This window comes from Stylophora pistillata, chromosome 14 (assembly GCF_964205215.1).
Source record: "Stylophora pistillata chromosome 14, jaStyPist1.2, whole genome shotgun sequence".
NCBI classification, from domain to species: domain Eukaryota; kingdom Metazoa; phylum Cnidaria; class Anthozoa; order Scleractinia; family Pocilloporidae; genus Stylophora; species Stylophora pistillata.
This window is the reverse complement of record NC_142532.1, coordinates 17996162-18023361: the sequence shown is the minus strand read 5'-3', so window position 1 is coordinate 18023361 and position 27200 is coordinate 17996162. Positions and strand designations below refer to the sequence as shown.

Here is a 27200-nt window from a genome sequence, read left to right as displayed (position 1 = left end):
AAATCGCCTGCGCGTTGTGAAATAACTTAGAGGGCACGCGCGCACTCGCTCGTCGATATGTGTAAACACGGTTTTGACATTTTAGATTCACGCCTCATCTTAATGCCGCGGAGTGGGAGAATTAGGCCTAGTTTATACGTCACGCTACAGTCGAATTTAATTCAGACGACTCTAATTCCATTAAATTCGTCATTCCGTCGACGTAAATCGTGGCGCGGTTTTATGCGTCGAAATCAATACGATCGAATTTAATTCTCTTCCCAAACTGCAGTGCCTCTGGTCAGAGGTGTCATTTGGAAACAAACATGGCGCGGTTGAGATACATTAAGAAAATGTATGCATTTCATTCTACGCGACGCTAGTGCGACGTTAAAACTGAAGACGCGTTATCGATATTTTATCACTCTTACCAAGACGGATAAAACGTCAAGGACGAATTTAATTTACCTGACGAATTTAATTCATTTTATACGTCGCGCTATCGCCGAATTTAATTGCTTGTGGGACCTTGAATTAAATTCGTCTTAATTAAATTCGACTGTAGCGCGACGTATAAACTAGGCCTTAGGTGGCCAGGAGATTTCTTGAAAGCTCTACTAAAGAAACGCTCTATTGTGACTCCGTTTTTCATAACTCCCTCAACTTACATCTTCCTTGAGATGAGGGCATATAAACACGGATAATAACTGTTACTGTACAAATATATTATTTTGCTAGTTACCTCTAAAGCTAATTAAGAGAGAGCATAGCGAGCACAATTACATTGTGAGTAATGTAATTGGTTTATATAACTCAAGTGCTGTAAGTTGTGAGTGAGTTGGCGATCGCCAATAAAATCAATTTTTGTAGGTAGGAATAAAGCTAATTTGGAGAGAACATTGCAAGGGAAGTTCCATTGTCTGAGATGTAGTGTAAATCTGATCCAAACCGATTCGAGGAACCGGAAAGGAAAGACTTTTCTTATTTCACCGCTTGCACATCTAAATATCTCATGCCCCGACGAAGCTTTAAAAAGGACATGCTGAGAAAAATGGCTTCGATATTGCTGAGACCGATGAAATACCTCAATCAAATTAGCTTCAACACACAGTTTGCAAATCCATTAAAAAGTAGACATCTCTTGTGTTTATCACTTTTTAACTTTCTAGCTTTTCTTCATTATGGGACAGAAGGTTTTATACTTTCATGTAGACTAAACAGAATTTATCACCTTATCTTCTCACAGGTCCGATCCTCACTTCCTTGTTGATATTGCGCATGTCGCATATGAACTCAGTAAATGTTGTAGCTAACCATTGCACATCCTTTGGTTCGATGACAAACCATCACACCGCGAAATCAAAAGTTCGAGCCTCATTAATATTATTCGGCCGCGTGGGGGGTACACATTTTTCCTCTTCCTCGCCTGCTTTTCATTTGAAGACCGAGCTTAAACTTAACTTCCCTCTTAACCGATGTCTACCACACCAGAAAAATTGACCTTCTAAATCTGAATTGTTCCCAGGCCAACAATTTAACCATCTTAGGTCGATAGCATCAATAAAAAAAGGAAAAACACATCCCAAACGACAAGTCGCATTGAGCACACTAGCCTTTTATAGTGCGGTGTGTAATCTTGCAATTGAAAGCAGTTTGACCCTACCCATATGCTTGCTAGGATCGCGCATCGCCCAAAATTGGTACAGTGTTCACCACTTGAAAAATGTTGAGGAAATTTTCATATGCCTTGATCTTGTCCACAGTAGCCTTCATCGCTGTTTGTGAGGATGTAACAATGAAAAGGCCCAAAGAAGAAGAGAGTCCAAACGAAGGTAAAAGTGAACTTTTCTGCATGTTATTCAAAAGTCAATAGGAGGCAGCGTGGCCAAGTGGTTAGGGTGCTGGATTTGTAATCCGGTGGCCCGGGTTCGAGTCCTTCACCCTACTACTCGCTGGATTTGTTCTCGGTTTCCCCAAGTTCAACTCTTCGGCTGCGCTCTGTAAATAGCCTACTTGGCTGCCTCTTGCCAGTGGGGATTTTCATGCTCTTGATGTTTATTTAAAATCTTTGTTTGATTTATTTGAGGGCCACAAGTTCATCAGTTGAATTACTGTTATGTGTTACCCTCGTTAAATAAAGTTGTTTATTATTATTATTATTATTACTATTATTATTATTATTATTATTATTAGTAGTAGTAGTAGTAGCAGTAGTAGTAGTAGTAGTAGCAGTAGTAGTAGTAGTAGTAGCAGTAGTAGTAGTAGTAGTAGTTGTAGTAGTAGTATGAATCACTTCTCGTCTTGCTAGTACGCGCATAGGACATCAGTACGGCCGTGTAGTGTAGACTTTTGACCGAAGAGTAACTGTTGCACCAACAAAGAGTGCACTGATGTTTTCCAACACAGACTTACTGTCCTGCAATCTCTCGCGAGGATATATGTTTTTTTCGTCTCTTTTAAAAACACACGTAAAGGCCTGCATGCTCGCACACACCGACTAACCCATAAACTTCTATGGGCCTTACAAAGAAATTATCTTTCTCTAGAATCAGGCCATCTATCTAGCCAGTCAAAATGCAAGCTACACACCTTTCGTGGAACACGGGGCAACTTGAATCTGAGCCGCATCATAGTATCACCGAGACTACCGGTCACATTTGCCTTCTGTTACGGCGCATGCACCCCATCAGCCTTCACAATGGACTTAAAAGCTGGAGGAAAAAAATAACATTTATGGCCTGCTGTTACGCGAGATGGCTAGTTTGTGTAATGTTCCGCTCTCTGCCGATAAGAAGAGAAAGTTTAAGACGCGTTGTTGTGTTCCTGAGGAATATACGGGACTTTGGGTTACCAGGGTAAGTAATGGAACAGTCCAAACAGAATATTGGTTCAACGCAATACCTTCAAAATGTGGCTCCCTTTGAGACAATAAAAAATCCGGCGTGTGCAGTATCAAACGTAACTCGACTCAGTAAATCAACTTCATTCCACGTTTTCAGTAACAATTGTTGTTCAATATTTGGTAATCACAAATATTACAGTTTGAAAAAGACAGAAAAAAAAAGTATTTGGCATTAGCAATAATATTATGTGAATTAGAAAAATACAAACCACTTTCGTATGAGTTGAGCTTTGTTCTCCTTAATCACTTTGAAAGAGGAAATAAGAAGATTCCTGGTGTATGTAACCAAAACTTTGTAACCAGGCTAGCCCAGCAACTTAACGAATGTTAAGAAAGGAAAGAGTGGTCTGGTAACATCTCGGACTCTGGGCGGCCAACTTGAAGAGGCCCTTCCTTGGTGGATATTGCAACATCCAAAAAAAGAATACAACTTCACATCGACGACACAATCGGTGGGCAAGTGTAATTAGGTCAACTTCGTTTATTACATCTTAGTAACGTAGGCGAACCACAACATAAAACATAAAAAGGTGACTTAATGAGATTATTGACATCAAGTTTAAGTGTAAGTTCATTATGAATGTAAGTTTTCGTCATTTAAAGACGCCACTCAAATGAAAACAAGTATCGGGCTGATCACGATGAACTTAAAGTAAAATATAAACACATAAAAATTGAGTTGGAAAAAGATTTCTTTCAGTCAAAAGTAATTAGTAAACACAACACCATTTTTAGAGTCTCCAGCTTCACTTATTGGAGTAAGTATCAGGTAAAGAATTGGGCGAGTAATGCTTCTAATAAAGCAGTTTTCGATCGAGTGTCGAAAGCAACCGGTTTGGTTTGATTCACTTCGCTCTGTGCTTGGTCCAGAAAACTGTCGCCATTCTCTAAACCAACCATGCAAAACTAAATCCGATCAAAACTTGGTCGCCCGCGTTTTCCCGTGCTTTGGGCTGTGTGCTTTCTTACTTTAAGTTCTCATTGGTTCTTAAAGGTAGTTTCCTTTCTTCTGATTGGCTGTTGTGATTACTTTGGTTTTGGTCTTACGATAATCAATCGAAAAGCGCTCTATAAAACAATTTACAAATGATTTTAAATCAAGTGAATGACAACGTGAAAAAATTTTAAGAAAATTTATTGATTTCTTTCCATTTTAATAAAGCTACATCATTGTTTTATAACCCTTCCTTAAAAAAAAAATTTCGTATACAAAGGGTATCACCTCTTTACTCCATTTTTGAGGGCTCTCAAGCAAATCAGTACCTCTTAGAAGGCAAATCTGTTTAACCACTAGTCAAGTTCCCTGAGTTTGGCCAGCGCCACAGTTACACAAGCTTGGGAGAAATGCAATTTCTCCCAAAGCTTGATTGGTTTGATAATAAAAAATCAAGCAAACAAGAATGGCCCTGAGTAAAGGGGCCAAGTTTCTACCCGAACTCAAACAAACGCTTTGAAAGAGCGCCTTCTGATCCCTACTGTTCGACCAATAAGATGACAGCTCTGAGAAGGAGCTTGTATAATAAGTTAGTGTAAAACATAAACATCTCGTTCTTGAGAAGTAAAAATGTACCAAAACTAAAGCAATAAAAACTAGAGGTTGATCGCACATGCCCAGTGCATACGACGAGTCCCTTGAGATCAATCATCGTCTGTCTTCGCTTTCTTAGCGGTAGGTTCTTCTTCATCAAATCTCGTGTGAGTTGCTGTTGAGTTTTCGTCGCTTCCTTCGTTTCGTTTTCCCTCAAGCCTGTCGGAAGTTCGTCTTTTTCTTTCAAGCCGACCACCTCGGTCGCCTGATCCTCCTTTAATTTTCTTTCCTATACGAAAAAAACAAGAAAAAAGAAAGAAAAAAAAAAGAGAAATTACATTCACTACTAACAAATACACAAAGGGGGTACTTCTCAAAGTACCTCTCAAACTCTTTCTACTCCAGTATCAGTATTTATTATCCAACTACACCTAGACGAGTACAAATAACGCCATAGACGACTACAAATATCACGCGGTCTTTGTACTCGTCTATTGTAGAGTACCGGTTAAACAGGTTTACTCGCATTGCGCAAGCGAAGAATTGGATTGCAGTTACGAAAAAAAAAAACAAATGGCGGACAATTGGAATCATATTTCCAACGACAAAGAGTCAGAATGGCTGGCAAATATAGATCCAAGTTCATTAGATGAATCGAACGAAGAAAAACAGCTTGACGACCAGAAAATTTCCTCATTTAATGAAGAAAATAGAAACAGCAACACAACAACGCTGGCGTCGGCGCCTGGTCAAATGACTCAAACTTGGCCCTAAATTCTAAGAAAACCAAGGCCATTCTTATCTCAACTCCACAGATGGCTCATGTTCACTCTCTCGGAAATCTGGAGTTGGGATTAGAAATCTTCGGTAAACCACTGGAACGTATAAATGTTACAAAACTCCTGGGAGTACACATCGACACCAACCTTAAATGGGAATTTCATACCAATTTTATTCTTAAATCTTGTTATGCGACTCTGAGAACCTTAAGAAAAATAAGGAACTTTACTAATTTTAAACTACGGAAACATTTGGTAGAAACATTAATTCTGTCTAAAATAAGCTACTGTGACATTGTTTTTTATCCACTACCAAAGTTCCTCTCAGCTAGACTACAAAGGCTCCAGTTCGCTATGGCTAGTTTCATCACTTGTAAATATGTAAACAGTATATCTACCATTTTGGATCTTGGCTGGCTACCTATCCTGGAGCTAAGGGACTACTCACTACTAAAGACTATTTTTAAAGCACTGTATTCTGATAACTGGCCTTCCCATTTAAATTTGCAAGTCGTTAAACCCGTTAGGCATCTCCGTTCCAGTGTTGCTCCAAGGCTTTATGTTCCATTTGTACAGGGCACCTTTCAGCATTCAGCAGCCATGATTTTTAACGCATTGCCAGCAAATATAAGGAATTGCACAGATTTTAAAGAATACTGCAGGCTCTGCAAGGCGTTTTTGAAGGCGCGCGCTTTGTCTTCCTTGTAAAGGTATAGAAACAACCACCACCACCAACCAATATATTCTGCATATTTACTTTCATGTATAGTTTCTATTACAATTTAGTTAGTCATTATATATTAGTTTTAATCTTAAATTTTAGTATCGTAGGCCTTTACAGATGAAGAGCCACACCTTTTTATGTGGATATACTGTGAATAAACCGTTATTATTATTATTATTATTATTATTATTATTATTATTATTAACAACGGGCCAATTCGGTTCCGCTTCGCATACTTCTGTCACGCACTACCCGTAAATAAATATCCGCGAAATTAGCCCGCACTGAAATAACAGTTTGGCGTGTTGGATAATAAATAACTTATTAGATGTTTTGGTGTAGTATCGCTGAGTATTTTTACTCGTTATTTGTATTTTGACGAGCCCTACGGGCTCGTCAAAATACGGCACAACTCGTAAAAATACTCAGCGATACTACACAACAAAACGTCTAATAAGATGTATCTACTGTTCTTTCTACACTTCCCATGGTATTTGTTTACCAGTCCATAGCTTCTTAAGTTGGTAATTATTTCCTGTATTGCCATAACCTTGATGTTTGTTCACTACTGATAATGTAGAGAGAAATTAAATACTAATCACTCTTAACCCCTTACATAAATGTGTATATTCTCCAAAATGCTCTCTAAAAATTCCCTTTGGCAATGACAAGGAGAATTTGTCTAACAATCATGAACCATTAGAGATGATGTTTGATTCTGGGGTGACATTGTAAGGAGAAAATTGATGCTGGTCACTCTTGCTGGGCCCAGTTGTTCGAAGGCCGATTAGTGCTAACCCAGAGTTAAATTCAAATCCAGGTTTCTATGACAGAGCTGAATAACGTATACGCATGCACTAGGTTTTGCCGCGGAAACACGAACTTTGAGTCGTTCGTATGGTTGATTTCCTATTCTGTTGCTTCGAGGCGTCGTTTTCCTTGCCGCTTTTCTTTTACAGAACAAACTTCAAAAACTTGGTACATCCCCTAAAAACTTTAAAAAATTAATTTTCTCCCGTAAAACCTCTGGAAATAGGAAAGTGCTTTCGAGGAAAACAGAGTTGCTCGGTTTTAAAAGTCAGCCCTTATTATTTTCCGCCAATTTTGCTAAATTTTAGACCTAGGACACTTCAGCCCGAGTTGTCGACCGCATACCCTCTGACGTAGCATTTCATTATTCAGCTCTGTCAGTTTCTATATTTCTCTGTTCAAAAGCCTTTTTGAGATAATTTACCCAATTCTTTTCAGAGCATTCAATCATAAAATTGCAGACAAATGGAATTACACTGCATTTCTTTTAAAGGTTTCAGATCTGAAATCAAATTTCACATTAATCCCGGGTTATCCTAACCCACCTTGAACAACCCAACCCTGGTTAATTTCTCTGTAGAAGAAATGAAAAGCCAATGGAAAGAACCCGTGTCCTTTAAAAGGACACATAGAATGAAAAGGTATTGTCTCTGAGGCACAGAATACTCGTATCTTAACTTTCCAGAACATTAACGACAAGACCCGCAGATGTTAATGGTTACCTTTCTTTTGCTTGGCTGTTTCTCTGTCTTCTTTAGCTTTTAACCAGTAATTCTTTTCTTCCTCTCCTTCAAAAGGAAATAATTATACAGATATACTTGAGTAAAGAATTTATCTGCAAGTGTAGGGCAGGGGAAGGAATCACAAAGAGAATTTAACAGCGTTGTGAGCGTCTTTTGGTTAGCTTTAGTAGAGCTCCAAATATGCGGTAGGTCGAGAGTTTGAACCCGAGCCCGCGATCAAACAAACAAAATCGTACCCTCTAGCACCCGAAGAGTTGTCTCCACATCCCTGATGAGTATTTTACCGTCGTTTGCTTCCTTTAGAGCGTCAATGGCTCGCTGGGCTTCTCCTTCTTTAGAAAAACGAACGAAGCCCTATAGCAGAGAACTGCACAGTAAACATAATTCCAAGTAAAATTCTCCGGGCTTTGTGCGCAGTCTCTTTTCAGACTCAAAATTTTGCGTGAAATTACAGGCTGGGGAGACCATTTTTGACAGTGGGGCGATGATCCTACTACGCATGAGCATAATAGCATGAGAATTATTCGTAGGCAGTACATCGCAGATCACGTGTTGCACAGTCGGCCAATAAAAAGTAAGGGTAAAGCATAGGATGCTGTTTTGTCAATTATGTATGTGTCTTTCTGTTCTTCAGGCTCTCCACAACAACAACTCTTGGATGCACAGTACTTGGATGTATTTTTTAATCCCATAATAATCACCTGGGCTAGTCCCAGTCACTCTCGTCCTGCTTGCTACACTATCATGATTAAAAAACCTAAGAAGTAATAAACTGTCCCTGATGAAAGACAACGGTATAGAGTTCAAAGATTAACGATCTTTCAGGAAGAAGTGAAGCAAATGTTAGCAAACTGGTCAGAAACCGTTCCCCGTAATTCTTCACAAGGGCAACTAAAACGTGCAAGCTACACTCAGTGGCCGTTCATCATCTACTACGTGTTGCTTTCTTCTGGTGCAATTTTAAACTCTGTAGTTGTTTTCGTCATGCTTCGAAGTGGTAAGGCACGACGAAATATTTCAAACTTTTTGATTTGCCATTTGTCCATCACTCATCTGTTGTTTCACTTCGTCATTCCGATGTTACAAATGGTCCGGTTACTTTTTTTTCCAATGATCCGCTTCGTGCAAAGCCTCGGTACTCGTTGGTTATACCACAGCGGCGGCCACTTTTAGCAGTTTAGCTGCTATTGCCTGGGACCGACACAGAAACGTACTACGGCCTTTTCAAAGCTTGGCACCAAGAGAACTGAAGACACATCTACTTTTGGTTGTCTCGATTTGGTGTTACGCCTTTATAACGTCTCACCCGCTTTTTTACATTATCAAGACCCTCTCTGCTGTAATTCGCTCCAAACAAAACAATGACACCGAAAGTTGTGAAGAGTATAGCCACTGTACGCTACCTACTGACTGGAAAGATCAGCTCTCAAGAACCTTCTACTTTGTCCTGGCGTTTTTTTGTTCCTTTGTTGTACATATTTTTCGCGTACGCAAAGATACCTGTAAGTTTATGGAACAGAAGCAAAAATGGAACAATGCACAAGGCAGTTGCCAAGAATAAAATGAAATCTACTCGTTTGATGGTCGCTGCTGTCCTAGCTTTTGCGTTCTGCTGGGCGCCAATTTTAGTATTGCAATTACAGGAGGTGTATAGAGTATTTGAACATTCATCGATTGAATATTCTTACATAGTTTATCTTTTGTGTATAATTATGCAGATATCTAGCTCTTCTATAAACCCGGTTATCTGCGCATTCCTGAGCCCTGAATTCAGGAGAGGAGTTCTCAGATACTGTTGCTTCTGTTGTTTAAGCCATCGTCCTTTAGGGCGCGTGGAGCCTGCAATCTGATGTGAACGAATCAGAGAAGAAAATCAACAGAATATCAAGTTTTCCGCGTATGTACGTACCGCATGCCTATTTTTAGAGTCACTTCGCACAGCCACGGAGTACAAAGCCCAAGGGAATATGGTAGCAAGACACATCAATATTTGGTGTGTGTCTGGTCTCTGTCGTAAGCTGAAGATATACTCATGCTTTTGCACACATTGCATCTCTATTTTTGGTGCACTTCGCTGACCGACTAGGAACAACGTTAACGAGCGAGGCGGCCGGCGGAGTTGGAGTGACTTGTAACGAGCATGGAGCGTGCGGGACCGTGGAACATGGAAGAATAAATTCCGCATTCCTCCTGCGCACCCCATTGTATTTTGATATATCTTACAGGAATTTTGATAAAACCCTGATTGGCCTTCCTTACGGCTCTCACATGCATGAGCGGTATAAGAAGGCCTTGCTTAATTAGATGCCTTACACGGCTTAAAAACGGTTAACTCTTCTTCGTTATATAAACTGAAATCAGCTATTCTTAAGACTGAATTGAGGTATTAAGAAAATGTCGTCATCAATTCTAACTTTATTTATCCAAGAGTCCAAAGATGTCTGAGATGAAATAAAATCGTAGCGAGCGCCGTTCTGAGTTCTGAAGAAAAATGGTGCACCTGACGTCTAAAAATTGATCAACGAAAACAAATGTCATCTTGTTTAGGTGCTTCTCGCAAAACAAACAAACGAATTGAGCTACAGTGATCTCTACCAACCCCAGCCATTTTACCAAACATTCAAATCCATAGAATATTTTCGTAAATTTGAATACTCAGGTTTATTTTTCTCAAGATAAAAATTAGTGATAATAATTTTGAACGACGTTTCGACCTGAGGTCATTTTCAAGCTGATGAAAAGGAACATTTTTACATATATGTACTAAATTCAAGACGTGGGAATGATAAAGGCGATAAAATATGGAAATATGTAAACGCTAGGCGTAAAATAGAAGTGATAAAATTGCAAAGGAGACTACGAATAAATTAGTATGAGAGTTGACGAAAGTAAAACTATAAATTATACGAAGATACCGTAAATTATTTTAAAAATAGTTTTGCGCGGATCGAGTCTGACTGTTTGTTAAAGCTTGGCTTAATTTCTTTTATGGAAAGCATCTCGTAAATTAGGCAGTCCAGTTTACTTTTGCAGTTCTTCAGGATTTTGAAACTGTGATGCAAGTCACTTGGGGTATGCCCATGCCGCTCTTTAATGTGGTTCCCGATTGAAGACTGAGACGCTTTGTGTTCTTCAGCACGTTGGTAGAGGTGCCGGCATGTGTAGCTGACATAGTCTGCATCGCACAGACCACATTTAAAATAATACACAACGCGCTGCTGATTGATGATGTTGGTTTTAACTCATATCCGATCTTTCTGTTAGTGTACACAGGAGAAATGTCAGTTCCAATTTCAGCTTAGGTCGCCAAGTTGCCTTCGTACGGAATTTGTTGATGTTTGGTTCTTAAAAGGAAGTATAATTCGCACGGGTGTTTTTTTCTCGTCAGACGTTTGATTGATACCTGGATCCCCAGACACTATTTTCGTGATGAAATCATTAATGGTCGAATGCAGTACTTGAGTTGGGTACTTGAGTCGCGAGAATGTTTCGGTGAGACGTTCACACTCTTGGTGAAAAAATTGCCAGTTAGATGACAACTTAAAGGCACGATTTAGCATTGTTTTAAGCAATGATTGTTTATATGCAGTAAATGGCTTGAACCCGCGGGTAACATGTGAAGGTGTAGTCTTATCGTCCGGGTGAGTGTAGTCCTGAGAAGGACTGTTGTCAGTGGTAGTGACTGACGTTTCGACAACCTGTGCGGAAGTCATCATCAGAGTCAAGTGAATGATAGTTGTCAGTAGAAGGTTCTTATTCCAGTTCGTGTGAAATGATCGGTTGGTTTTGCCGTGATGTTATTGGCTGTAAGACTCAAGTGACGTAAGTCGGTCATGATTGGTCTGTTTCGATCTGTCGGTAAAGTTAGGTCGTCTTTTTCGGTCGTTTGCGATGTTAATGTCGTGAATGAGTCGTTTGTATGGAGCGGTTAGTTGTTGACATCTGTTTAGGGGAGTCTGTTCTAAGTTAGTAAACCAGCTTTCCAGAGTCAGTCATTGAAAATAGTCAGTGCTGTAGGTTAGGCATTACGCAGAGTCCCAGTCAATGTTGTGGTTGGTAAGTCGATGGTGTTCAGCAATGTGATTGCTGATATCACCTTTCCTCGTCGCCCGTCTGTGTTCAGTCAGTCTTGTTGTGAGGTTTCTGCCAGTCTCACCGATGTAGGAGGCTTGGCAGTCGGAACAATTGATCATATAAATCGTTCCCTGTCTGTTCCTCGGTTCGTCTTTGTCTTTAACGTTGGTTAGTAACTGACGTAGTGTGGTGACGGGTTTGTGGGCGACGCGGATATTGAAGGGTAGCCACCGAAACTCTACGGTTTGCCGAAACTACACAAACCTGGTTTCCCGATGCGACCTATTGTTTCTTTCTGTGGCTCTCCCACATACCAACTATCCAAGTACCTGACGACAATACTACAACCGCTAACCGACAAAATCCAGACATAAACTACAATCCACTGAAGACTTCATTAACGCTACCAAGACTGTTCAGATACCTGACGACTACAAACTAGTGTCATTTGATGTGAAATCACTGTTCACAAGTATTCCACTTCAATTGGCATTACAATGCACTGAGACTGCAATCTGACAATCTACCGACCCACTACCGCTACCGACAGACGACATCATGGACTTGCTAAACATTTGCCTAACGTCTACTTACTTTCAGTACAACGGTAAACACTACAAACAGTTACACGGCACTGCCATGGGGTCTCCAGTTTCTGTTGTTATAGCAGAAATTGTGATGCAGAACATCGAGGAACGCGCCCTTTCGACTTGCCGACAAACGATACCGCTTTGGTTACGTTACGTTGACGACACATTCACCGCCGTTCGACACGACGAAATTGACGCATTCCACAACCACCTTAACGAACAAAACGCTGAAATACAGTTTACCAGAGAAGTCGAAGAGAATGGCAAACTTCCTTTTCTAGACTGCCTGGTAAGCCACAACGACAACTCATTACGAACGACAGTTTACAGGAAACCGACACACACCGACAGATTACTAGACGAGTTATTCTACAACCCTACATCACACAAAGCCACAACTATCAGAACTCTAACACGACGCGCACAACTAGTATGTGACTCGACAGACAGCTTATCCGACGAGAACAAATACCTTCACCGTGTTTTTACGAAGAACAACTACAACAACGACATCATCCGACGAAACACTCACCGACCCACTACGACTACCGAAACAAACGACACCGCAACCCCTACGACTACAGCAACCATACCGTACATAAAAGGCATGTCTGAAAACATCTCGCGCATCTTACTACCCTTCAATATCCGCGTCGCTCACAAACCCATCACCACACTACGTCAGTTTTTCTAGATTTGAAAAAAGCTTTTGACACTGTTGATCATCAGATCCTTCTATCGAGACTAAACTATTATGGTATACATGGAAAATCTTTAAGATGGTTTCAGTCATATTTGGAAAACCGAACACAAAAATGCTCTGTCAACGGGTCGCTATCCAGTAGCTACTCGTTGACTTGCGGCGTCCCTCAAGGGACCATCCTCGGTCCATTATTGTTCTTATTATATATCAACGATCTTCCAAATTGCTTATCAAATTGTAAACCGAGAATGTATGCCGATGACACGCACCTCACATATGCGGGCAGCAATCTTGAGAACGTTCAGTTTTGTCTAAATGAAGACCTAGAAAACGTCTTCAACTGGCTACAAGCGAACAAACTCACGTTGAACATGACTAAAACCGAATTCATGCTAATAGGGTCGAGGCAGAGACTGAATACTCTCACAACTTCACCAACAATTAGAATGAACAATACTCAAGTGAGCCAGGTTTCAGCTACAAAATCGCTTGGTGTAATAATAGACGATAAACTCGATTGGCATAGTCACATCGAAAAACTAACGAAAAAGATCGCCTCTGGTATCGGGGCCCTAAAGCGAATTAGGCACCTGATCCCAGCATCAACCTTACATCTCATCTACCAAGCTTTTGTAAAACCTCACTTTGATTACTGTGACATTGTTTGGGGTAGCTGTGGGAAAACGCTACGAGACAAACTGCAGAAATTGCAGAATAGAGCAGCCCGTGTGTTGACATTCTCTAACTATGATGCTGATGCAACTGAGCTACTCGAGTTTTTAGGGTGGAAAAATCTTGCACGGCAGCAGGAAATCCATAAAGCCACCATGATGTTTAGATGTCTGCATGGGCTAGCTCCAAGGTATCTATATTCAAAGTTTACGTGGCGTGACTCTGCTTATGACCTCAGGGACTCTGAAAATAAGCTTAATGTTCCATTACCGCGCACTAATTATTACAGAAAAAGCTTTAGCTACAATGGCGCCACATTATGGAACAGTTTACCACGCGATATAAGGAACACAGAGTCTCTGGGGTTATTTAAACGTAAGATCAATGACATTTTTAAAGTCTAGCGCACGGCATTCACGGAAAACAGCTTTAGTGTTATAGTATGTAGTTTTAATTTTAAATATCTTAGCGTATGTGATATGTATTTTTATAGGCTGATGAATTGATCGTGTCTAAATAAAGATTACAATACAATACAAACAACAACAAACATATGAAACATATGTATGAACTGCGGTTATGAAACGTATATGTGCACGATCCTTCGCAGTAAAGCACTATTTGAGCAATAGTGAAAATCAGACCTGAAAAAAATTTCAGGCCTGTACGGGATTCGAACCACTGACCTCTGCGATACTAGTGCAGCGCTCTACCAATTGAGCTAACAAGCCAACTGGGAGCAGGCCATCAAATTAATTCGACATAAACCCGTAGATGATAAATCAAACAACAACAAACATATGAAACATATGTATGAAACATATGTATCTGAAACATATGTATATGAAACATATGTATCGAATCCCGTACAGGGCTGAAATTTTTTTCAGGTCTGATTTTCACTATTGCTCAAATAGTGCTTTACTGCGAAGGATCGTGCACATATACGTTTCATAACCGCAGTTCATACATATGTTTCATATGTTTGTTGTTGTTTGATTTATCATCTACGGGTTTATGTCGAATTAATTTGATGGCCTGCTCCCAGTTGGCTTGTTAGCTCAATTGGTAGAGCGCTGCACTAGTATCGAAGAGGTCAGTGGTTCGAATCCCGTACAGGCCTGAAATTTTTTTCAGGTCTGATTTTCACTATTGCTCAAATAGTGCTTTACTGCGAAGGATCGTGCACATATACAATACAATACAATACAATACAATGTCAGCAATCACATTGCTGAACACCATCGACTTACCAACCACAACATTGACTGAGACTCTGCGCAATGCCTAACCTACAGCACTGACTATTTTCAACGACTGACCCTGGAAAGCTGGTTTACTAACTTAGAACAGACTCCCCTAAACAGATGTCAACAACTACCCGCTCTATACAAACGACTCATTCACGACATAAACATCACAAACGACCGAAAAAGAACGACCTAACTTTACCGACAGATCGAAACAGACCAATCACGACCGACTTACGTCACTTGAGTCTTACAGCCAATAACATCACGGCAAAACCAACCGATCATTTCACACGAACTGGAATAAGAACATTCTACTGACAACAATCATTCCCTTGACTCTGATGCTGACTTCCGCACAGGTTGTCGACATGTCAGTCACTACCACCGACAACAGTCCTTCTCAGGACTACACTCACCCGGACGATCAGACTACACCTTCACAAGATTGTTTATATCTTACGTCGACGTGACTCTGATAATGCAATAAGTGACCAGTACCAGATGGCTTCTTGAACGCCCTCGTTTCCAGACGGCAATTACGTTGCATGATTTCAATTCCCAGAAAAGACAATTTGCCATTCATAATAATTTATTCTCTCATATTAATTTACTCGCATTGTCTCCTTTGCAATTTTATCACTTCTATTTTGCGCCTAGCATTTACTTATTTTCATATTTTATCGCCTTTATCATTCCCACGTCTTGAATTTAGTACATATATGTAAAAATTATCCTTTTAATCAGCTTGAAAATGACCTCAGCGAGGTCTAAACGTCGTTCAAAATTATTGTCACTAATTCTTATATTGAAAAGCTTTTCTAAAAAACTACTCAGGTTTATTTCTGTGAATACACACCGATTATTTACATGTGCGATAATATTTCGGTTACTTGTATATTGGCCTTCTTACATTTTACAAATAAAATGCGATTGAACTGCTCAAGAGTAAGGCTCCGAAATTATAGACCGCTTATTCGAAGATTTAGCCAGGAAGGCGAGAGAAACATTTTGTTCATTGTAACATGAGCTTTTTTTTTTCGTCAACCCGCCTACAACATTTTTACATTAATTAATAGCTACCATAGAATCCTTTGCGACAACCTAGCTTGCGCTCGTCACAGAATGCATGTTTGTTTGATCACCTAAAAACCTTAAATTTTTCAGTAATTATGACTTATGTATACGTCAATTTTTTTAAATATTATGGTCTGTAATAAAGTATACACAAAACTGCTGAGAGCAGGCTTAAGCTCAGAGTCAATTATGTAAAATGTTAAATATGGGGAAACATAATCTACTCTTGCAATGTTCTTATACGTAACTTAAGCCTTAAGGCTTGGTTACATAATATTGGTGCATTACATGTCTTCGTACATAAGGTATCCATCTGATGGTTATGAAGGGGGTAAGTTGGCAAACAAACTGTGGTGCTGCGTCGGTGTGTGTAACAAGGTAATTTTGGTTTTATCAGCTAAGTTGAAAGTGTAAATTGGACACCGACGGTTACACTGCTGAGATGGTTCCCGAAGACGGAGGGCTTAACCAATCAACAAAGAAAATAGTTCAGTCTTTATTTTGGGTCGACCTGCTGTTTTCGTATCGAAGTTTGCCACCTTCTTGTTTGTAAACGTATCTCTTCATCTGGACTAATTCGGTGATTACGGCACGATTTACAGCAGCAGCAACAACAACAACAACAGGCAAATTTGATGCTGTTTTTCCTGAATTGAGGGCAAAAGAATGCATACACTGCGGTATTTACACAAGAACTTGATGCCGGCGCTATAAACATGAACCACACCATTAAAAAGTACTGCGTTTCTGCAGGCACTTGGTCAAAATCTTGATACGTCTCCACCACGTTCCCCAAAATACTTGGTCCCCAGCAAAGAACAAAGCCAATCACGGCTACGACCAACAAGCGAATAGATTTTGATTTATGCTTTGCTACGGCGCTATGAATGGTTCCATTTTTGCTTCTTTTCCACAAGCGAACTGCAATTCTTGTATATGCAACTACTATAAAGGAAAGAGGGAAGAGAAACGCCACAACAAAATAAATCGTTTCAGAGAGCCGAATTTGCCAACTGGACCGCGATATTTCACAAACCATATACTCTCTACATGTTTCATTGTCACTCACTGTCCGACAATAGGTAACAGTCCGAACTGACTCACTGTGAACAAACGAAATAGATGATAACACGGCGTACATCCAGATCGCTCCAATCATCATTAAATATGACCGAAGAGGTTTGGAAATCAGACTCCTAAAAGGCTGTAAAATGCTTTTGTGTCTGTCCCACGCTATAGCAACTAACGTGCTAAAAATAGCGGCTGGGCATGCGTGGTCGACGAAGGCAAACGTCCTACAAGCTTGAATATCCCATCTAAGCAGACCCTCGGTAAAACTCATGATGATCACAAGATGAAACAGTAGGTGAGTCACAGATAGATGAAAAAGTAAAAAGCTGGCGAAATTTTTTCGTAGTTGTCCACTTCGTAACATAACATAGATGACGAATATGTCTAGCACGCCGCCGGCTCCGAACACAATGGCGTAGAAAACGAAAGAAAACACTGCAAATTTATTAAAGAAATCGTCTGTCCACAGACCGGAGTACTCTGTGTTATTAGAAGTGAAATTTTCAACTGTCGCATTTAATGTTTCCATTCTTGTTAAGGTTGATAGAACCAAATTCCACCAAAGTACTCTCGAATCGTCAGCTTTTTCCTTGCGCAAGATATTGTCCACACGGTTTAAAATGATCTTGGAAATAGTAAGTGCGCCCTGAAAAATGAACAAAATGGAATAAGGTGGGAATGTTTGTAGCTATCTCTTCAAAACCTTATACTGAAAAGGAAGCACTCATTGGACCAAATCACGCGAAACAAGAAGAAACTGAAGTATCGTTTCTATAATTAAAAATCTTCTATTTGCGATAGCTGTTTTTCTGTCAATGTAATGTAAAATATCTTTACTATTGTACAGTGATTGGTAATTAAGTTAAAAAAAAATGAAAACTTTATGTTGCTTACCAGTTGGTGGAAGTGGAGAACGACGTTGTGATAGACAAGTTCAAGTCAGAAATATATTCGAAATGTGGAACTCTTCTGTTAGAAAGCTTCCCTCTGTTTACACTGAATTTAGGCAGAATATAAAATATTGATATTGTAGTTAAGAGTTCATGAAGTAAGTCAATAAGATGTCACTAAGATGTCCCCACGCATGTCAGCTTCCCAATGATGAAAGTGGTAATTGCTCGAGCCCCTCCTGATGGTTACGCAAAACGAAAAAAAGCAATTTGACCTAAAAAGATATTAAAAGGTAAAACCCTCGATGGGAAGTGTTTAGATAACTATTGTATCCTGTTCAGCTGGTTTCGCTTCTTGTGTTTTTTCCAGTTGGCGTTTTTTCAATGGCTTAGAAAAAACAAACACGATTATTGTTCTCGATGGTGTCAAAAACAGTTGTGAGATGTACGTAGGATTTTTTATTTCTCATCCCTAAAAAGAATAACTTTCTGTGGTCCAAATTCCTTTGGAGAGACAGTCATAAGAGTCCAGTGCTGACGCATGTTAGATCATATTTAAATGGATGGGATATCTAGCTTTTTGTTGTTCGTTTTAGTAAATTAAAAGTCCGGAAAAGTAGTTTATTCAGTTGCTATGCAAATGAAAGAAATTGAATAGGAACCTGCTGTGTGGCAAAGAATGAATACGGGAACCGTCTGGAGTTGTCTGAAATTTTGCCATTCGCAATGTATGTTAATTTTCTCCATAACAAAAGCAATTTTCACTATGGAGAGTAGAAAGGAATTGGGGATTACTTCGGTTTTACTTTGGAGCGCTCTTTGACTGAGTGACTTAAAACCAAAACTAAGGCGATCATAACAGCCTATCAGAAGAAAGGACTGAATAACCTCAAGAACCAATGAGAATTCAAAGTAACAGACCACACTGCCCAAAACGTAGGTGACCAAGTCGTAATTGGTTTTAGTTTTGTATCTGATTGGTTGAGAGAGAAGTGCGATTTTTTTGGACCAATCACAGAGCATAGTAAACCAAACAATATAACTTCGAATTATCTCGACATTCAATTGGGACTTAGTCATACATGTTTTCCCGCATATCATTAGTGTGTGTGTTTTTGTGTGTGTTGTGTGTGTGCTTGTGTGTGCGTGTGCGTGTGCGTGTGTGTGTGTGTGTGTGTGTATGTGTGTGTGCATTTTTTCCTTTCCTATGATCGGCCTTTGTGACTGCTCTAGTTGTTTTTTACGAAACCTAGTCGGAATAGGTCTTTCCTAACCCTTCTTACATTAGGCTTGCTCCAACTTCGGTGGAATTTTTCTTTTTTTTTTTTGTTTACCTGCAGATAAGAGAGCTTTTCGAATGGATGGCGTAAAACCAAACTAAAGTATTCAAAAAAACCATTCAAAAGAAAGGAAACTCACAGTAAAAACAGCCAAACTGTCTAAAAGTGTGGGAAAACGCACGCAACCAAGTCGTGACTTGTTCTAGTTTTGCATCTGATTGGCTGAAAGAGTGGCGTGAGATTCCTTGACCAATCACAGAGCAGAGTGCATCAAAACTAATACAATCCAAGATTTTTGACCAATCAATAACAATTTCAAAATGCTTGAAAAATATCGAGAGACAATTCGTTCTGTATTCACTGCTCTTATTTGTGAAAAATATAACTAGATGTAAATTTTCTTTTTTATGTGCAAATCAATATGAAAAGACCCCTGAAAATTAAAGTTTTGACAAAAAGACATTAGCCAAAAACTAAGAAAACAAATAAATTAAAAAGACCTTATCATCCCAACGGCGAAAAACGCTATTAGCCTCTATTCATGATTCTTATGCTAATTGCATCCAGCAAGACTTCACTTTCATAACATGAGTGTATAAAAGTTCATCGTTGATTTGTAAGTATTGAAAAACGTGTAAGGGAATAACGTTCGGAATTGGGGCTGAGAAGGAAAAAAAACGCCTTTACCATTTCGATTTAGGATTAATTCGTGATATCACTGCGTGCTCAAAACTTTATGGTAATTGTACTTTTTTTAGAAGGTTAGTTAATTTCATGTGGATTGAATTGAACCCTTCCTTTATAATGCACTGAAAAGAACCCTTTGCTTTGTCGCTCTACAGACAAGGGTTCGTCTTTTAAAATTTTCTTATTTCACTTAATGGTATTTGTCTTCTCCCTAAGTGTGCCAAACAGCCGAAAAAAGAAATTATCTGAACGATGTAGCGCTGAAAAGTAAACAAAAAAATCTCAATAATTTTTTTTGTCTTAATTTAAATGGAACAAAGAGGACGTGGTCAAGTCTCAGGGTTATATTCTTCACAAAACACCGCACAACAGCTTGCCATCATAGCACGAAGTTTTTCTTAACGCGAAATAAAATTTGTTGTTTGGATTTATCTTGAATTTTAAACAGTACTTGGCACTGTCTGGCAATTAAAGAAGTCTGAGCGTTAATTGCTTTCTTTCATTCCTCCTTTATCAGAGCGAGGTTAAAGATGGAAACTCCTCGCTGAGTAAGAACCATTACAAAAGATTACAAAAGACGGACTTGGTACTTTTAAATTAGTTACTGTCGGAGGCTGTTATCAATAAACCTAAAATATTAGTCTCGAAAAGGGACATTGCTTTGGCCCCATTGGCTCAGAGTATTCTATAAGTCGCTCTTTCCAGTGTCATCTATTTAAAGGATTAAATAAGAAAGAAACTTAGTATGTGCATTAATCATCATTATAAAGTGGAGTGGTTTGTTTGCACTTGAAACTGATACCGTGATGGCAAACTGCGCAAAAGCTAAGATGAATGACTCGTTAGAGTTCACAACCCTGAGCATTACCACTCAAAATCTCACATTTCCTAAACACGAATATGTAGAGTTGTCGTTTTGGCTAAGCTCTCAAATTGTGTTTTCCATTCTCTTTCATTTTGGAACTGTCCTTGACATATTCGTGATCTATGTTATGCTGCGAAGTGGACAATTGCGGAAAAACGTTTCCAGTTTTTTAATCTTTCATTTGTCCTTGACTCATTTTTTGTTTCATCTTGTGTTTGCCATGAATTTTATCAGTGGTCTTGAAAGGAGGGATCCAGTAATGTGCAAAGTTTCCATCTTCGTTGAACACGCTTGCCCTGCAGCTATTTTTAGCACCTTGGTCGCCATTGCTTGGGAGAGACAAAAAAACATCCTAAAGCCCTTTAAGAGTCTGATATCTACGCCTTTTAAGTCATATTTACTGATGGTTGCAGCTATTTGGGTATATGCCATGGTATCTTCGATTTCGTTTATTCAAAGTGTAACTGTTCGCCGAGTCAAATATTGTTGGAAAGTCAACATCACTCAGGAGTGCGGGGAATATATTCTATGTGATAGACCGACTGGTACTTGGCGAATTCAGCTATCGCAAACAGTGTACTCTATTGTAGCGTTTTTTATTCCTCTTTTCTACATGATAGTTGCATACACAAGAATTGCAGTTCGCTTGTGGAAAAGAAGCAAGAATGGAGCCATTCACAGCGCTGTGGCAAAGCATAAATCAAAATCAATTCGTCTGTTGGTTTTCGCCGTCCTTGGATTTATTCTTTGCTGGGGACCAAGTATTTTTTTAAGCATTTTGGATAAATATCGTGTTGTGGACAAATTAGCGCTAGAAAAAAAGATAATCTTACAGTTATGGCTAACAGCTATAGCTCCTGGATCAAGCTCCTTGGTAAATACCGCGGTGTATGCATTTTTTTGCCCTGAGTTTAGGAAAAACAGCGTAAAATTTGCTTGTTGTTTTTGCTACTGCTGTATTCGTTCTCGTCGCGTTGTTTCATATAATCATCGAGTGAATCCTGATGAGATACGCATGAAGGAAACAAAGCAAACTTCAATTCGACAACAACTAGACAGTGACAAACGATGAGCCATTCCAGAACAAAAACATTCCCATCTTCACTTGAGGCTTTATAATCATCATGATCGTTATTATTTATTTGCCTTTTTTTTGACAATAGCGAAAAAAAAAAATAACAACATCATAATTATAAGGCGAGGAAGCCTCGACAAACCGCCTGACGTGTGGGTGAAGTCATCTCACTTACAAAAGTAAATATAATAGTGTTTGGCTTGGCTAATTCAGGTTCATTCCTCCGTCGAATGAGAGGGTCTGAATGGGATGATAGCTTTTAAGGCTAGTGGTTAAAATTTTGGACCGCCAATTTACGGTTACGGTATACCAAACTGACACAAAGTGACATGCAGAAAAAAAGGAAGAAATTTTACGGTTAATTTTTTGTACGACTAACGGTTAAAATTTGTCAATTGTGACTCCGTTTTTCATAACTCCCTCAACTTCCATCGTCCTTGAGATGAGGGCATATAAACACGGATAATAACTGCTACTGTACAAATATGTTATTTTGCTGGTTACTTCTAAAGCTTATTAAGACAGAGCATTGCGAGCAGAATTACATTGTGAGTAATGTAATTGGTTTATATAACTCAAGTGCTGTAAGTTGTGAGTAAGTAGGCGATCGCCAATAAAACAAATTTTTTAGGTAGGATTAAAGCTAATTTAGAGGGAAGTTCCATTGTCTGAGATGTAGTGTAAATCTGATCCAAACCGCTTTGAGGAACCGGAAAGGAAAGGCTTTTCTTATTTCACCGCTTGCGCATCTAAATATCTCATGCCCTGACGAAGCTTTAAAAAGGACATGCTGGGGTAAATGGCTTCGATATTGCTGAGACCGATAAAATACCTCAATCAAACTAGCTTCAACACACAGTTTGCAAATCCGTTAAAAAGCAGACAACTCTTGTGTTTATCACTTTCTAACTTTCTAGCTTTTCTTCATTAAGGGACACAAGATTTTATACTTCCATGTAGGCTAAACAGAATTTATCACCTTATCTGTTTACACGTCCGATCCACACTTCCTTGTTGATATTGCGCATGTCGCATATGAGCTCAGTAAATGTTCTAGCTAACTACTGCACATTCTTTGGTTCGATGACAAAACCATCACACCGCGAAATCAAAAGTTCGAGCCTCATTAATATCATTCGGCCGCGTCGGGAGATACACATTTTTCCTCTTCCACGCCCGCTCTTCACTTGAAGACCGAGCTTAAACTTAACTTCCCTCTTAACCGATGTCTACGACACCAGACAAATCGACCTTCTAAATCTGATTTGTTCCCAGGCCAACAATTTAACCATCTTAGGTCGATAGAATCAATAAAAAAAAAGGAAAAACACATCCCAAACGACAAGTCGCATTAAGGGCACTAGCCTTTTATAGTGCGGTGTGTAATCTTGCAATTGAAAGTAGTCTGATCCTACCCATATGCTTGCTAGGATCGCGCATCGCCCAAAAATTGGCAAAGTGTTCACCGCTTGAAATATGTTGAGGAAATTTTCGTATGCCTTGATCTTGTCCACAGTAGCCTTCATTGCTGTTTGTGAGGATGTAAGAATGAAAAGGCTCAAAGAAGAACAGAGTCCAAAGGAAGGTAAAAGTGAACTTTTCTGCATGTCAATATATAGGAGGCAGCGTGGCCAAGTGGTTAGGGTACTGGATTTGTAATCCGGTGGCCCGGGTTCGAGTCCTTCATCCTACTACTCGCTGGATTTGTTCTCGGTTGCCCCAAGTTCAACTCTTCGGCTGCGCTCTGTAAATAGCCTACTTGTCTGCCTCTTGCTAGTGGGGATTTTCATGCTCTTTATGTTTATTTAAAATCTTTGTTTGATTTATTTGAGGGCCACAAGTCCATCAGTTGAATTACTGTCATGTGTTACCCTCGTTAAATAAAGTTGTTTATTATTAGTATTATTAGTATTATTATTATTAGTATTATTATTATTAGTAGTAGTAGTAGTAGTAGTAGTAGTAGCAGTAGCAGTAGTAGTAGCAGTAGCAGTAGTAGTAGTAGTAGTAGTAGCAGTAGCAGTAGTAGTAGTAGTAGTAGTAGCAGTAGCAGTAGTAGTAGTAGTAGTAGTAGCAGCAGCAGCAGCAGTAGTAGTAGTAGTAGTAGCAGTAGTAGTAGTAGTAGTAGTAGTAGTAGTAGTAGTAGTAGTATGAATCACTTCTCGTCTTGCTATTAAGCGCATAGGACATCAGCACGGCCGTGTAGCGTAGACTTCTGACCGAAGAGTAACTGTTGCACCAACAAAGAGTGCACTGATGTTTTCCAACACAGACTTACTGTCCTGCAATCTCTAGCGAGGATATATGTTTTTTCGTCCCTTTAAAAACACAAGTAAAGGCCTGCATGCTCGCACACACCGACTAACCCACAAACTTCTATAGGCCTTACAAAGAAATTATCTTTCTCTAGAATCAGAGCCGCATCATAGTATCATAGTATCATATCTGAGCCGCATCATAGTAGCACCGAGACTACCGGTCACATTTGCCTTCTGTTACGGCGCATGCACCCCATCAGCCTTCACAATGGACTTAAAAGCTGGAGGAAAAAATAACATTTATGGCCTGCTGTTACACGAGATGGCTAGTTTGTCTAATGTTCCGCTCTCTGCCGATAAGAAGAGAAAGTTTAAGACGCCTTGTTGTGTTCCTGAGGAATATACGGGACTTTGGGTTACCAGGGTAAGTAATGGAACAGTCCAAACAGAATATTGGTTCAACGCAATACCTTCAAAATGTGGCTGCCGCTGAGACAATAAAAAATCCGGCGTGTGCAGTAGTAAACGTAACTCGACTCAGTAAATCAACTTCATTCCACGTTTTCAGTAATAATTGTTGTTCAATATTTGATAATGACAAATATTAGAGTTTGACAAAGACAGAAGAAAAAATAAGTATTGGGCATTAGCAATAATGTTATGGGAATTAGAAAAATACAAACCACTTTCGTATGCGTTGAGCTTTGTTCTCCTTAATCACTTTGAAAGAGGAAATAAGAAGATTCCTGGTGTATGTAGCCAAAACTTTGTAACCAGGCTAGCCCAGCAACTTAACGAATGTCAAGAAAGGAAAGAGTGGTCTGGTGACATCTCGGACTCTGGGCGGCCAACTTGAGGAGGCCCTTGCTTGGTGGGATGTTGCAACATCCAAAAAAAGGGTATAACTTCACATCGATGACACAATCGGTGGGGGGATGTAATTAGGTCAACTTCGTTTATTACATCTTATTCAGTAGCGTAGGTGAGCCACAACATAAAGCATAAAAAGGTAACTTATGAGGTTATTGACATCAAGTTAATAAGTGTAAGTTCATTATTAATGTAAGTTTTTGTCATTATAAGACGCTACTCAAATAAAAAGAAGTATCGGGCTGATCACGATGAACTTAAAGTAAAATATAAACACATAAAAATTGAGTTGGAAAAAGATTTCTCTCCGTCAAAAGTAATTAGTAAACAGGACACCATTTCCAGAGTCTCCAGCTTCACTTATTGGAGTAAGTATCAGGTAAAGAATTGGGCGAGTAATGCTTCTAATAAAGCAGTTTTCGATCAAGTGTCGAAAGCAACCGGTTTGGTTTAATTTACTTCGCTCTGTGCTTGGACCAGAAAACTCTCGCCATTCTCTAAACCAATCATGCAAAACTAAATCCGATCAAAACTTGGTCGCCCGCGTTTTCCCGCGCTTTGGGCTGTGTGCTTTCTTACTTTAAGTTCTCATTGGTTCTTAAAGGTAGTTTCCTTTCTTCTGATTGGTTGTTGTGATTACTTTGGTTTTGGTCTTACGATAATCAATCGAAAAGCGCTCTATAAAACAATTTACAAATTCTTTTAAATCAAGTGAATGACAACGTGAAAAAATTGTAAGAAAATTCGTTGATTTCTTTCCGTTTTAATAAAGCTACATCATTGTTTTATAACACTTCCTTAAAAAAAACTTCTCGTATACAAAGGGTATCACCGCTTTACTCCATTTTTGACGGCTCTCAAGCAAATCAATACCTCTTAGAAGGCAAATCTGTTTAACCCCTAGTCAAGTTCCCTGAGTTTGGCCAGCGCCACAGTTACACAAGCTTGGGAGAAATTGCATTTCTCCCAAAGCTTGATTGGTTTGATAATAGAAAAATCAAGAAAACAAAATGGCCCTGAGTAAAGAGGCCAAGTTTCTACCCGAACTCAAACAAACGCTTTGAAACAGCGCCTTCTGATCCCTACTGTTCGACCAATAAGATGACAGCTCTGAGAAAGAGCTTGTATAATAAGTTAGTGTAAAACATAAACATCTCGTTCTTGAGAAGTAAAAATGTACCAAAACTAAAGCAATAAAAACTATAGGCTGGTCGCACATGCCTAGTGCATACGACGAGTCCCTTGAGATCAATCATCGTCTGTCTTCGCTTTCTTAGCGGTAGGTTCTTCTTCATCAAATCTCGTGTGAGTTGCTGTTGATTTTTCCTCGCTTACTTCGTTTCGCTTTCCCTCAAGCCTGTCGGATGTTCGTCTTTTTTTTTCAAGCCGACCACCTCGGCCGCCTGATCCTCCTTTAAATTTCTTTCCTATACGAAAAAAACAAGAAAAAAAAAAGAGAAATTACATTCACTACTAACAAATACACAAAGGGGGTACTTTAAGTACCTCTCAAACTCTTTATACTCCAGTATCAGTATTTATTATCCAACTACACCTAGACGAGTACAAATAACGCCATAGACGAGTACAAATATCACGCGGTATTTGTACTCGTCTATTGTAGAGTACCGGTTAAACAGGTTTTCTCGCATTGCGCAAGCGAAGAATTGGATTGTAGTTACGAAAAAACAAAACAAATGGCGGACAATTGGAATCATATTTCCGACGACGAAGAGTCAGAATGGCTGGCAAATATAGATCCAAGTTCATTAGATGAATCGAACGAAGAAAAACAGCTTGACGACCAGAAAATTTCTTCATTTAATGAAGAAAATAGAAACAGCAACACAACAACGGGCCAATTCCGTTCCGCTTCGCATACTTCTGTCACGCACTACCCGTAAATAAATATCCGCGAAATTCGCCCGCACTGAAATAACAGTTTGGCGAGTTGGATAATAAATAACTTATTAGACGTTTTGGTGTAGTATCGCTGAGTATTTTTACTCGTTATTTACATTTTGACTCGCCCTACGGGCTCGTCAAAATACGGCACAACTCGTAAAAATACTCAGCCATACTACACAACAAAACGTCTAATAAGATGTATGTACTGTTCTTTCTACACTTCCCATGGTATTTGTTTACCAGTCCATAGCTTCTTAAGTTGGTAATTATTTCCTGTATTCCCATAACCTGGATGTTTGTTCAGTACTGATAATGTTGAGAGAAATTAAATACTAATCACTCTTAACCCCTTACATCAATGTGTATATTCTCCAAAATGCTCTCTAAAAATTCCTTTTGGCAATGAAAAGGAGAATTTGTCTAACAATCATGAACCATTAGAGTTGATGTTTGATTCAGGGGTGA

General features: G+C 39.3%; 4 protein-coding genes and 2 pseudogenes across 7 annotated transcripts in view; 3 read left to right on the top strand and 3 right to left on the bottom strand.

Annotated features, from left to right (window-relative positions):
* LOC111318851 (lupus La protein) overlaps nt 1-27200 on the bottom strand; it is an 85296-nt gene that overhangs the window by 48855 nt on the left and 9241 nt on the right. Inside the window, exons 12-14 of one of the 4 annotated variants that reach the window (XM_088744191.1) lie at nt 7702-7819; nt 7445-7510; nt 4091-4698 (exon numbers count right to left, since the gene is read on the bottom strand). In XM_088744191.1, the coding sequence (XP_088600317.1) occupies nt 4520-4698; nt 7445-7510; nt 7702-7819 (363 nt within the window). In that variant the 3' untranslated portion in view covers nt 4091-4519. Of the gene's footprint in view, nt 1-4090; nt 4699-7444; nt 7511-7701; nt 7820-24898; nt 26255-27200 lie in introns of those variants that run through there. The other 3 variants (XM_088744192.1, XM_088744193.1, XM_088744190.1) reach the window with 3 other exon arrangements.
* LOC148716926 (pyroglutamylated RF-amide peptide receptor-like) lies at nt 8204-9335 on the top strand (annotated as a pseudogene).
* Nucleotides 10387-11202, bottom strand: LOC148716925 (uncharacterized; annotated as a pseudogene).
* LOC148716924 (pyroglutamylated RF-amide peptide receptor-like) lies at nt 15337-17914 on the bottom strand. The gene is made up of 2 exons (XM_088745933.1): nt 17797-17914; nt 15337-17548 (listed from the first exon to the last, which is right to left on the bottom strand). Exon 2 carries the CDS (start codon nt 17429-17431, stop codon nt 16328-16330), a length of 1104 nt encoding a protein of 367 aa, XP_088602059.1. The 5' UTR covers nt 17432-17548; nt 17797-17914; the 3' UTR covers nt 15337-16327.
* Nucleotides 20566-22345, top strand: LOC148716923 (pyroglutamylated RF-amide peptide receptor-like). The gene has a single exon (XM_088745646.1). The coding sequence runs from the start codon at nt 20566-20568 to the stop codon at nt 21694-21696; it is 1131 nt and encodes a 376-aa protein (XP_088601772.1). The 3' UTR covers nt 21697-22345.
* LOC148716922 (uncharacterized) lies at nt 23072-24716 on the top strand. Its single transcript, XM_088744194.1, has 2 exons — nt 23072-23284; nt 24110-24716. Exons 1-2 carry the CDS (start codon nt 23176-23178, stop codon nt 24448-24450), a joined length of 450 nt encoding a protein of 149 aa, XP_088600320.1. The 5' UTR covers nt 23072-23175; the 3' UTR covers nt 24451-24716.

Bases quoted from the DNA above. Each gene is read 5' to 3' on its own strand.
- LOC148716924 (XM_088745933.1), bottom strand. From the start codon at position 17,431: ATGGAAACATTAAATGCGACAGTTGAAAATTTCACTTCTAATAACACA.
- LOC148716923 (XM_088745646.1), top strand. From the start codon at position 20,566: ATGGCAAACTGCGCAAAAGCTAAGATGAATGACTCGTTAGAGTTCACA.
- LOC148716922 (XM_088744194.1), top strand. From the start codon at position 23,176: ATGTTGAGGAAATTTTCGTATGCCTTGATCTTGTCCACAGTAGCCTTC. The intron at 23,285-24,109 runs GTAAAAGTGAAC...ATCTTTCTCTAG, and splicing joins AGAACAGAGTCCAAAGGAAG to AATCAGAGCCGCATCATAGT.